The sequence below is a fragment of the Hemisphaericaspora subhashii genome (genome assembly GCF_019202705.1).
Source record: "Hemisphaericaspora subhashii strain CBS 10753 chromosome Unknown scaffold190, whole genome shotgun sequence".
Taxonomy (NCBI): Eukaryota; Fungi; Ascomycota; class Pichiomycetes; order Serinales; family Debaryomycetaceae; genus Hemisphaericaspora; species Hemisphaericaspora subhashii.
Window position 1 is genome coordinate 263 of NW_026057234.1, and position 12713 is coordinate 12975.

Consider the following 12713-nt stretch of genomic DNA (forward strand, 5'->3'; position numbering starts at 1 on the left):
AAATGGTTGCAAAATTGAATGAATAATAGAAATTCTAGTTCCGAAAGTTTTTCCACTTCATTGCCTTTGGAATTTCACGGGAAGAAAAGCCGAGGATTATTTTGGTTCTAGGAGTGACTACGAATCTTCTAACTATTTCCACTGGTACGCCCTCCCAGTGTTGATTTTATGAAGTGGAGTAATACCTACCTTTGGGGAATTTGGAGAAGAGGAGGGATACTGGGAAATGAATGATTCCACAAGACCAAATAGGCAAGGTAACAGCAAGTTGGTCCAATATAATCTATCCAATACTGATTTTGATCTACATCCATCTTCGAGAATAGTAATCAACAAGCGGACGTTATTTAAACTATCATCTTTGAATTGAACTAGGTTGCCATATCAACAGTACCGTTTATGCTACCAAATTGTGGCTGTATTCAATGATTCTTGCAGTTTGGTTATACATCCAATTTTTGAAAGACCATTCATTATAGATTGTACTTAGCATCCAGATCCTAAAATACTCACATCAATACAATCAATTAAACAGTAAATAAAACTTATCATGACGGTACAAAAGGGATTACTCCCCCGTACTATAAAGTAAAGCCCTGCACACCATCGGATCCATTGGGCCCCCAACTATGATGCACGATTAACTAAAGAACAACACGAAACGGATTTGACTATCCTGAGTCCCAGAACTTATATCAGATTCGGTTCAATGGGGACCCCGATCTGTTATAAATACAATTTAAAGAGTAGGATAGGTTAAATGATTGGCGTAGACAGGCAATCTTTAGTTCTCATAATTACAGTCTATACAAAGCAATTGAAAATAATTCAACCAAGGAAATACAATTCATTTTTGAGTAATAGTTGTCAATTTTACAATCAGGAATCATACACAAGTGTGTATGTTGGTCTTCATCTACATACGAGTAGAGATTTTTACTTACTTTCGATCATTTCATAAGCTCTCTATCAAGAAATGGTCTTGCCTGCACAATCATTTCCTAAATTTCATATATTAAAGAGATATTTTCTATCTAATAAGTCAATATATCAATGATGATATTAATTATACTTACCAATACTTGTACCCCAACCAAAACAACCACAATAAATTCCAAATTTTCTTCATGTGAATGACCCAATTGTTCTTTTAACATTTGTAATAAATCAGAAATAACTTCCAATCTTTGATTTAATAATTCTACTCGTTGATTAATTTCCAAATATCCTCTAGTTGCTTGATATATTGGTTCTAAATGAGGTTCTGCCCACATTAATTCGGGTGAATCTAGGACTGAGCCATGAAGATTGATATTTATACGTAATATAAATAATTCTCCGATTGATTTCATGATTTCATCACGAGTCATTTCTACTTTCCCTGTATGAGCGATTTGTTGCGGAATATCTTGAGTATCTTCAATAGTATTATCTACTAATTCTTCAAAAAGGGATATTTTAACTGATTGGGCTAAGGCATGGGATATTGAAAGCTTTAACATATAATTATCATCATCTCTTAATGTGATGAAATCATTATAGATTCTAGGTTGATAAGATTTTGTAATATAATAATTAAATTCTTCAATTTGAATATCTTCTTCTGAAAGTTTTTCCGATTCAAATTTTGCTAAATCTTCCAAGAATGCCAGTTCTTCTTTAATTGTATATCCCCACATTATAACTACACCATATTCAAATATGAAGATATCATTCTTTTTACCAATATCGATTTCTCCACCTTCATCAGCTAATCGAATTAATTTATGCCCTGCTGCTTCATCTCCTCCAGCTTCATCACCACTTCCTCTCCAATCTTTATAAGTGAATGGAGTATATAAACATTCATCAAATAATTTAGGACTTGTATTATGAATTCTTTTCCGTTCTCTTAACCAACGTAATAAATCTTTCATTCTATAAGATCCACAAGTACAATAAGCGGTTACTCTAGGTAATAAATCTCGATGCAGTTTCCCCAAGATTTCAGCATCTTTTCTTGCTGGTCTATCAGTGATTTTTTTAACTTGTGAATATACTCTTGCTCTTTGAGGATCAGTAGCAACATCTTCATTATCATCGTCATCATCGTCATCATTATCATCATCATCATTGGAAGTGATTCCATTGGATGTGGTTATACGATTAAGATTGGGTGGGTCTTCAGGAAGAAGTTTTAATTTTTGTGAAGTTCTTGACGTTCTTTGTAATCCAATTTTACTTGATTTTGTTAATTGTTGTTTATTGATATTTGATTTAATTGATTGAGGAGAAGGTTGATGGTGATGAGCTGATGAAGATGTTGATCCTGCTGATAATGGTTTCTTGGTTGTTGAAGATGAACTGGTACCAGCTGAAGACGGTAGAGATTTATCATTTGTTGTGGATGCTGGTGCTGTTGTGGTTGATGGTAATATTATAGGATTTTCTGGTATTGGTTGAGTAGTATTTAGTAATGGAGTTGTATCATTTATATTATTATCTTGTGACATTGTGAATTGGATTTGATTATTAGTTAATTAATTAAGGACAGATATAATGATGATGATAGTTAATCGATTGGTGGGTTAAAATGTTTTTGGTAAGAAAGTTTTGAGATTGTAAATTAATAGGTTATATGCAGTACTATTCGTTTATTATAGAACTGATTTATTGTTAGTGTATGCGGCTGATTAACAATTACCTAAATAGGGACCATACAAATATATTAGTAATTTATATGTTGTTGATCTCGGTATTATTTAGAGAGTAAATTACATAAGATATATAGAGTATACTGTAAATAATTTCTAGACACATGCGATGAGATACTAGGTTAAGGGATATAAGAGCTTTTGCTAGCAACAGCTGAGAATTTACTAGTGTATGCCAGGTAAGTAATTGGATAGTCAATCATCTCTTCTTACAGTACTTAACTGCTCAAAGAAGATAATGAACTAATGTAAAGCTCACCAATTCGTATAGGTACACAGATGTATACCTATTTCACAAGTATACAAGGTTAATCCCNATGAACTAATGTAAAGCTCACCAATTCGTATAGGTACACAGATGTATACCTATTTCACAAGTATACAAGGTTAATCCCTTTCTTTCATATTTGTTTATTAATATTTAGTTTGAAGAGATTAACTTAGTGTAACACTAGTAGTATTCAACAATAGAACATTATTAAAAAAATATTACACTGAGTAAAGTAAAGTGAGAGAGATGAGATGGATCTAAAAATTATTTTTATTTTATTTTTCACTGACTACCCGCTGACTTTTTAAAATTTATATCATTTATTAGAGACAAATAGCTTATAGACAACTGTATATATATNGTAAAGTGAGAGAGATGAGATGGATCTAAAAATTATTTTTATTTTATTTTTCACTACTACCCGCTGACTTTTTAAAATTTATATCATTTATTAAAGACAAATAGCTTATAGACAACTGTATATATATATCTAGACATTATCTACTAGGACAAACTAGGACAATAATAGAAGAACTAAAAACAAACAGAGATGTCTAGACCAGTTAAAGTTAAAACAACTGAATCTTCTAGAAGACATGCTTTCTCATCATTTAGAGAACGAGTAGATTCAATTAAAATTGAACCTTCAAAGAAATTAACTAAAAGAGCTCATGATTATGTTGAATCAAGTCATTTCTTAACTACTTTAGATCATTGGAAAGAAATCAATTTAAGTGGGAATTTCACTGATTTCTTAGATAAAGTAGAATTATATTCTCAATCATTACCACAAATTATTCATCATCAAAAACTTATATATGATTCATTATATCTGGCAATTGAAATAAATGATATTAATTCAATTCAACCATTATTAGAATTATTATCTCAATTCATTCATGATTTAGGTCCTGATTTCTTACCTTATTATCAATCAATGTTGAAATTATTAACTAATTTAATCATGAATATTGATCCAAATGATTATCAAAATAATAGAAATAGTTCAAATGCTTTTGAATGGTCATTTAATACTTTAGCATTTGCATTTAAATATTTATCAAGATATTTAATTGAAGATTTAAAACCAACATTCACTACTTTATTACCAATATTAACCATAACCAAAAAGTTATATATATCAAGATTTTGTTCAGAAGCTTTATCATTTTTAATTAGAAAACTGAATAACTTGAAAGATATTATTATATTTACATTATATGATCAAATTGATCATATAATGACTATTGATTCATATTGTGATTCATTAACCATTTTATATAGTGAATCAATGAAAAATACAAAGGGAACTTTCCATTCAAAATCAAATCAAATTTTTGCAACCTTAATTGAAACAACCCTTTATCAATTGGATAGCAGCAACCATGAAAAGGCACAACCAAAGTTAATTAGTATCATTTCTGATATCTTATTGGATATCTTACATCATGGTACTCCAGAATCATGTGATAAGTTTTATATATTGGTTACCAATTATTTAAATACTTTATTGGATAAAGATTCTTCCAAAATTGCTTTATTAACATCATGTCAAATCTTATCAACCCTTGTATTTGCTGATTCAGGTAAAAAGATAACCACTTGGCAACCATTATTAGAAACAACCGATAAATTATCCATTTTATTACTTAAACAAACCAACAACGATGCCGAATTATGTGAATCATATGTTTATTTATTAACAATCTTATTCAGAAATGCTGATGTCCAGAATTTAACTAAATATCATAAACGATTCTTTGATTCAATAATCAATTTAAACAATGGTAATTACTTTTTAACATTTGCTCAATCAAGTTTAAACATATGTAAACCGAAAGTAACAAATTTTGGATTAAATAAATATATTCAAGAATTTATTGATAAATTACAACCAACAGATGAATCTAAATTGATTAAATTGACTTACTTTTTGCAGAAGATTAAAGTATCAATTCCTGATTTCCCTACTTCATTCAAATTCCCTTTACAAGTAGTTGATGAGATTAATAATCAATTATCAAGAGATGTTTTATCAATTGAAGAATCAGTTGAGAAATTACAAGATATTTATTGGAAATTATTAATGTTAAATCAAGCCCATTCATCTGTTAATATTACTGAATCTGAATTACTCGATTTATTAACTAAACTTGGTGAACCGTCATATACTTTCAAATCGCACTTTTCTAAAGAATTAGCTGCAGCAGTATTGGCAATCACAACCCAAAAGCTTGTGAATAATAAGAATGAACAATCATGTTTACAAGTTTATGAATTTTTACAACAGCTGTTTGAAAGATTTGCTACATCATCTACATTTTTACAAGCCATGAATGAATTCATCAAATCAACATCTACTACTATTCCATCTCCTGAAATCATTGAAAGTTTATTAAACCAAGCTGTTACCTGTTTACATCTCCCTAGTCATACATCCAGATCTAATGCTATACAAGTTATAATCTCATTATTATCCATCTCAAACACAAACTCAACTTGTATAGACACAATCGGCACAATCGAATCAGTCCCATTAACTATCCCAAACGCAAGAGATATCACATTACGTATCCGAACCCTCTGTCAAGAATTTCTGAAACAAATCAACAACCCTCTGGAATTAGATAAAACAATAATCATCAATTATTTATTCGGATTATTATCCAATAGATTCATGCCATGTTGGGAAGGTGTTTGGGAAGGATTACCCTTGCTTGTTCAACTGTGTCGTTTAGAGATTTGGGAAATTGGATCCAGGTTATTATCTATGGATTATACCAATCAAGACCATGACTTTATGGGAGGAGATAGTGATGCTTTTGAAGATGAAGCTAATGGATTGAATGAATGGCAACCGAGAAATCCTAGGGCTTTGGGGAATTTTATTGGGTTTGAAAAAGAACATCTTGGGATATATAGAAATATTCAAGTCTCGTTGATTGAATTGGTGAGATCACAATGTGGGAATAATATTTATGAAGATTTATTAAGAAGTAATATCTTGACTGGATTTGGAAAAGTTATTAATGTGGTTGAAAAACATGCCGATGATTTAATTCCATTACTTATTCATAATAATAATGATGAATCATCATCTCAAACTTGGTCATTAAAACATAGAAATGAATTATTGGCCCTTTTTGTCAAATTCAAGAAATTAAACAAAGCAAAACTCGCTACTGAATTATATGACTACTTGTTCAATCATCTTTTATCCAGTCAACATACAAAAATCCAACAACTTGCACTTGACGTCTTATTCAACTATAACAAACCCGAAATTGTGAAATATAGAGACAATCTCAAAAACCTCCTCGATGAAACCATTTTCCGTGACGAATTGTCCAAATTCCTTTCTCAAGAATCTTCGATCATCGAAGCCAATGATAAAAGAGCAGTCATGTCATATGTTGTAAGAATCTTATTTGGAAGAGTTCAAGGATCAACCAAGAGTAATTCCAAATCGGGAAGAAAATTCGCCGTGATTTCAGTCTTACCGAATTTTAATGATGAAGATATTGTTGAATTTATAAGTTTAGGTTCTACCAAGATTGGATATTTAGATTTCTTTGCCGGAAAAACCCCAAAAGCAAGTTTGGGTTTAGAAAAGGGGTCATTAAAGAAGATGAGTGGGTTTATTAATTTATTGACTGAGGTTTATGATACTCTTGGAGCTAATTATAGTGAAGTTTTGAAGACAACTATTGAACCATTGGTATTTTGTTTAATTTCGGCTCAGAATAGAATTGAAAGTAATATCCAAGAAGATAATGATGCTGAACAAGATGATGAAGTGAGTGGAAAAGTGGCTAGAAATGTTAGGAGTGGAGGTATGAAATGCTTAGGTGAATTATTCAAGATTATTGGTCCTAGTTTTGATTGGAATCCATATGTGAATATAATCTATGAACATTTAATCATGCCAAGATTGACTAATTTCGCCGTTGAGAATTTACAATCTCCAAGTGCATTATTGGGAGTTATGACTAATTGGATAAATACTCCTAATAGTTTATGTTTCTTATATGTGGATGATTATGCTCCTGTGAAGGCACTTTTGTCAATACTTGCCAAAACTGAACTTGCGAAAGAAACTGTTGTTTCCAAAGTATTAGATTTCGTGATTGCTGCCTTAAAAAGAAGTGATGCAATGGATGAAGATTATTTTACATTATTGGCAATTGTGGTGGATTGTTTGCTTGGCAATTTATCAAATATAATTGTGAATATCACTCATAAGGAAGTTGGATCCAAGGCTATTCAAGCTTTGTTATTATTGATTTCGGGGAAATATATTGATGATCAAGAGACAAAAGCAAGTTTGATCAAGAGTTTAACGTTAGCTTTAGATAAGAATAATAATCAAATTGATATGGCAGATAAAGCCAATATCTTAATTTCTTTATCCAGTTTAATTGAGAATTATGATTGTGAATTCAAGGATATGGTGGGATTATATCAAACTTGTTCTAAATTATTTAGAATCTTCCTGGATAGAAAGATTAGAGAAACTTTAGTAGGTGTTCTTGTGGCCATGGGAGCAAAATTCGATTATATCAAGGAGATTTCTGTGATTATCCATGATTTGAATGCTTATTCTACTTCAAGAATGCAAGAATTGGATTATGAAACGAGATTGGATGCATTCAAATTAATTAATGAAGAGAAATATTCTACCTTTGATGCAATTCAATGGACTCCGATTGTTTACTGTGCTTTATATTTCATAAATGATCCTGAAGAGTTGGCTATTCGTGTGAATGCAGGATATACATTACGTAGATTTATTGATTGTTATTCCGGTAAAGAAACTGGAGAATTAGCTCAACCATATATCACCATATTGAAGAATGTCATATTACCAAATTTAAGAGTGGGGATCAGAAAGGATAATGAAGATATTCAGAATGAATATATTGGAGTATTAGAGCATTTAGTTTCGAAATCAAATTGGTTTGTAGATTTGAAAGATATGCAAGTTTTAACTTATAATGATCATGACGAGACTAATTTCTTTAAGAATGTGAATCATATTCAATTACATCGTCGACAAAGAGCAATTAAAAGATTGGCTGAGCATGGTAAGGATTTATCTGATTCAAGTATTGCTCATTATATCTTACCCATAATTGAAAGATATGTCGTGTCAACTGACGAAAAGTTTACGAATATTGGAATGGAAGCATTGGACACTATTGGAGTATTGTTGAAATATATCAATTGGAATCAATATCGTGCTATATTGAAAAGATATGTTGCTACTTTGAAATCAAATGATCAAGATGTATTGAAATATAGAGTGAATTTAGTAGTTGCCGTTTCGGATGCATTAGCAACTTCGATTGAAAGTAAGAACAACGGTGAACCAAATTATATCAAATCCTTACCTTCAGCTCAAGAAGATATCGATGATTTTATCCTTAATGAAGCATGTCCTTCCTTATTAAAAATCTTAAATGTTCGTGATGATGAAACTATTGTCAGTCGTGCTCCACTTGCAGAAGCATTAACTAATTTCATATTATGTATTACCAAGGAGAAGATTGATTCTGAATTACCCAAGATCTTAACCAGTACTTCACAAGTCATGCGTTCTAGATCGGAAGAATTGAGAGATGCAGTAAGAAAAACATTAGGTAAGATTGCTACTAGATTAGGTTCACATTATTTACCATTTATCGTTCAGGAATTAAAGGGTGCACTTTCTCGTGGATCTCAAATTCATGTTTTGAGTTATACTTTACATTATTTGTTAACTTGTTTGGCAAGTCGTAGTGGTGGGTTACAACATGGTGATTTAGATTTATCTATTGAATTAATTATTGAGATTGTGATGGAAGATATTTTTGGTGCTGCTGGTCAAGAAAAGGATGCTGAAGGGTATACTAGTAAAATGAAAGAAGTTAAATTTAAAAAGAGTTTTGATACTACTGAAATTTTATCGGGAAATATTACATTAAGTAAATTTGGTGATTTGATTAATCCAATTAAATTGATCTTACTGGAGAATATCACTTATAAAACCCAAACCAAATTAGATGAATTACTTAGGAGATTATCATTGGGGTTGAATCATAATTCAGAAGCTTCAAAAGTAGAAATCTTACATCTTTGTTATGAAATCTACATGTCTTCAACCGAGAAAGAACTACAACAGCAACAACCAAGAAATGGACCAACTGCTAAAGAACAACATTTCTTAACTACCCTTAAAAGAATTACCAAGACTCATGTTGATAATTCGATCTTCAAACATACAATGCAAAGACTTTCATTAGAATTATTACGTACTGCCATCTCACGTCATGATAATTTATTAACCGTGGCTAATCTTGAAGGATTTGTTCCATTATTAGATGAATCAATCCGTTCAGAAAATGATGCTGTTATTGCCAGTGGACTCAAAATCTTGAATTCAATTGTTAGATTACCATTTGGTGAAGAATCCCAAAACGTATTCAAGGCATGTGCTCGTCGTTCATTGGTGATTATCAAAGATTCTCCTTCGACCAATTCCGATGTTTGTCAAGCGGCTTTGAAATTCTTAGCTACAATCATTAGACATAATCCTGATGTGAATTTGAAAGAAACGGCAATTAGTTATGTCCTAACTAGAATCCAACCGGATTTGGAAGAACCTAATAGACAAGGGCTTGCATTCAATTTCTTAAAAGCGGTAGTCAGTCAACATATTTTAATCCCTGAAATCTATGATTTAATGAATAATGTTGCAAAATTGATGATTGTGAATCATGCTAAAGAAATCAGAGATATGTCACGTAGTGTCTATTTCCAATTCTTAATGGAATATGATCAAGGTCGTGGAAGATTAGAGAAACAATTTAAGTATTTGGTTAATAATTTGACTTATCCAACTGAAGAAGGAAGACAATCAGTTATGGAATTGATTCATTTAATTGTAATGAAAGCAGGTGGGGATTTATTGGAGAAATTATCAAGTTCATTCTTTGTCGCTTTGGCAAGTGTGTTGGTTTCTGACCTGGCTCACAAATGTAGAGAAATGGCTAGTGCTTTAATTGGATCTATGTTCAAGAAACTTGAAGGTAAGACAACTAGTTTACAAAATGTTGAGAAATATTGTATGGCATGGTTGAAACAAAATTCAAATCCATTATTGAAGAGATGTGGATTCAGTGTATATAAGATCATTGTGAATGTTTTTGGATTAGGTAAATTTGAAGAATTGGATAAGATTGCTCATGAAAATATCTTGTTTGTGATTAATTCAGCTAAGAATACTGAAGATAATGGTGGTGGTGATGTTGAATGGGAATTATTATATTCTGCACTTTCAACATTTAGTGCAATTGCGTCATCGACAAAGGAAAAGATCTTGGGTGAACAATATGGTAGTATTTGGCATTCATTGGTTGAAATTATGTTATTTCCTCACTCTTGGGTTAGATTATTGTCTTCTAGATTAGTAGCTATTTTGTTGACCAATTTAGATGATTTGGGATTTGAAGTTTCTGGATTTGAAGTACAAACTATTGCGTTTAGATTGATTCATCAATTAAGGGCTCCTGGAATAACTGAAGATTTGGGATTACAAGTCACAAAGAATTTGGTTATGATTGCTATGAGATGGGAAACTAATGGAACCAAATTGGAAATCAATGATGAAGAGGAAGAAGAAGAAGGTGACAGTAAGAGGGATACCTATGCTAATGATTACTTACTTAGAAGAATTTGTGGTATTATTAAACAAGAAAGTCTTCAATCAATTACTTCCAAAAAGGCATGTATCAAATTAGCAGCCATGTTCATTCAATTTACTACTGAAGAAAGATTACATCAAGTTTCAGAAATGATTATTGGGGCATTATATAATTTCACTGATGCAGAATATTCTAAATCACTTACTGATGAAGAATTGACTAGTTTGAGTTTGGAAAGTCTTGAATTAATTCAACAAAAGATTGGTACTACTGAATATACTAAGATTTATGCACAAGTTCAAAGAAGTGTTAGTTTAAGAAGACAAGAGAGAAGAGCCAAACGTGCACAATTGGCAGTTTCACTTCCTGATGCAGCAGCAAAGAGGAAATTAAGGAAACATGAAAGATTTAGAGAGAAACGTAAGCATGAAAAGGATATTAATGGATTTTATAAGAGTAAGAAGAAGAGAGTTTAAAGAGTGGTTTGTATATTTTTGTATATTATTGTTAATTATTTTGAAAATTTATATGTTTTTTGTTAAGATTCTATTTTCTATTCTGTAATCATCATCAGTTCATCTTGTTCCAGTTTTATTTGAGAAGAAGGAGGTTCAACTGAATTGACTTCAATTTGAGGAGTTTCTTCTTCTTTTACATCTGGTGGTTGTTGAGTGTCTTCTGGTTCAGTCTCTGTGTCAACTGTTGGAGTATGAGCAACACTTGAAACAATTGGTATTTCCAAACTTGCATCAGGAGTGGATTCGGGTGTTTCTCCAGATACCTCCAATTTAAGTCTTTTAACAGCCGGTTTGGATTCTTCATCTTCTTCCTGCTCTTGTTCTTGTTCCTGCTCTTTCTTTTGATTATAAACTTCCATTTCTCGTTGATATCTTAATTTATCATCTTCATATAATTTATAATAAGGTTTTCTTTCTTCATCATTTAAATGCTTCCAAGCATCAGTCATACTTCTTGATAAATCACTAGTTACACCAGCTTCTTCATTTTGATGTTTTATTCTTTCTTTTTCTTGTTCACAGAATAATAGATATGCATTAGTTGGACGTTTTGGTAAATCAGGATCTCTAACTTTTGGTTGTTTCTTTTCATCACTACCTGAACCACCAGCTCCAGTCTCAGTGGTATTGGCACCACTACTTGGTTTTTTCTTGCTGGCACCTCCACCACCACCACCACCTCCTCCACTACCACGTTTTATCAGTGTTGCATTAGTTCCACTACTAGCACCATTCTTGGCTTTCCAACTTTCATCTAAAATGCCAGGGGCAGGTGGACATGCCATTTCTTCAAATCCAACAATACCTTCAGGTAATGCATTTGCTCTATCTTCTAGTCTTTCCAAAAGGATTATATATTCTAATCTTAATCTTCTTATGGTTGATTGAGTTCTTGTTAATGCTAAAGTTGCAATTTCATTACTTTCTTCAATTTCATTTATTCTTCTTTTTAATTCTTTACATTTTTGTTTAAATTTTTGTTCTATAAGACCAATTGTTAGTATATTTGGATGATTGATTTGGTTGACTAATAAACATACCTTCACTTTCTGGAGCTATATCTTTTGCTTGTGCTTTCATGATTGGTTTGTTTTGTTTGTTTGCTTCCCTATATAAACTATGATTCTTCTATTCTATCTTGTAGGGGTTCTTTCTTTCTTTCTTTCTTTCTCTGCTTGTATAATTTTTTCTCTTCTATTTCATTTCTCAATTGTTTTTGTTAGTTGTTGTTGTTGGAACATCCAAAAAGAAGAAATGGAGGTTTTACAAGATCAATATAATAATTTTCTCTATAACTATAATTATATAGTTATTCCTAATAGATAAATACTACAATGCGAAACCATCGTTCTTTAACATCACCACCATATTTATGTTGAAGTTAAATAAGTTAGGAAGTCAATTAAGCCTCATGAACAAAAAGAAAAAGCACGTGATTACAAAAAGTCGGGTAACACCCTTCAGAATAATCTAAACTGAACAAATTGAATCAAAGTGAATAACATCCATTAAAATTGAGTCATTTATAGTCTTAGATAGTTTAGGAAGG

At 31.4% G+C, this 12713-nt stretch overlaps 3 protein-coding genes across 3 annotated transcripts; 1 reads left to right on the forward strand and 2 right to left on the reverse strand. All coding sequences in view use genetic code 12, as the record gives it.

The window, feature by feature from the left end:
- Nucleotides 1-1034: 1034 nt before the first annotated feature.
- J8A68_001900 (uncharacterized protein) lies at nucleotides 1035-2492 on the reverse strand (the record flags this gene model as incomplete). Its single annotated transcript, XM_049405593.1, has 1 exon — nucleotides 1035-2492. The coding sequence occupies one exon, from the start codon at nucleotides 2490-2492 to the stop codon at nucleotides 1035-1037; it is 1458 nt and encodes a 485-aa protein (XP_049264802.1).
- Nucleotides 2493-3514: 1022 nt separating this feature from the next.
- UTP20 (Utp20p) lies at nucleotides 3515-11122 on the forward strand (the record flags this gene model as incomplete). The annotated part of the gene is made up of 1 exon (XM_049405594.1): nucleotides 3515-11122. The coding sequence occupies one exon, from the start codon at nucleotides 3515-3517 to the stop codon at nucleotides 11120-11122; it is 7608 nt and encodes a 2535-aa protein (XP_049264803.1).
- Nucleotides 11123-11199: 77 nt separating this feature from the next.
- J8A68_001902 (uncharacterized protein) lies at nucleotides 11200-12244 on the reverse strand (the record flags this gene model as incomplete). The annotated part of the gene is made up of 2 exons (XM_049405595.1): nucleotides 11200-12146; nucleotides 12205-12244. 2 exons carry the CDS (start codon nucleotides 12242-12244, stop codon nucleotides 11200-11202), a joined length of 987 nt encoding a protein of 328 aa, XP_049264804.1.
- Between the last annotated feature and the right edge of the window lie 469 nt (nucleotides 12245-12713).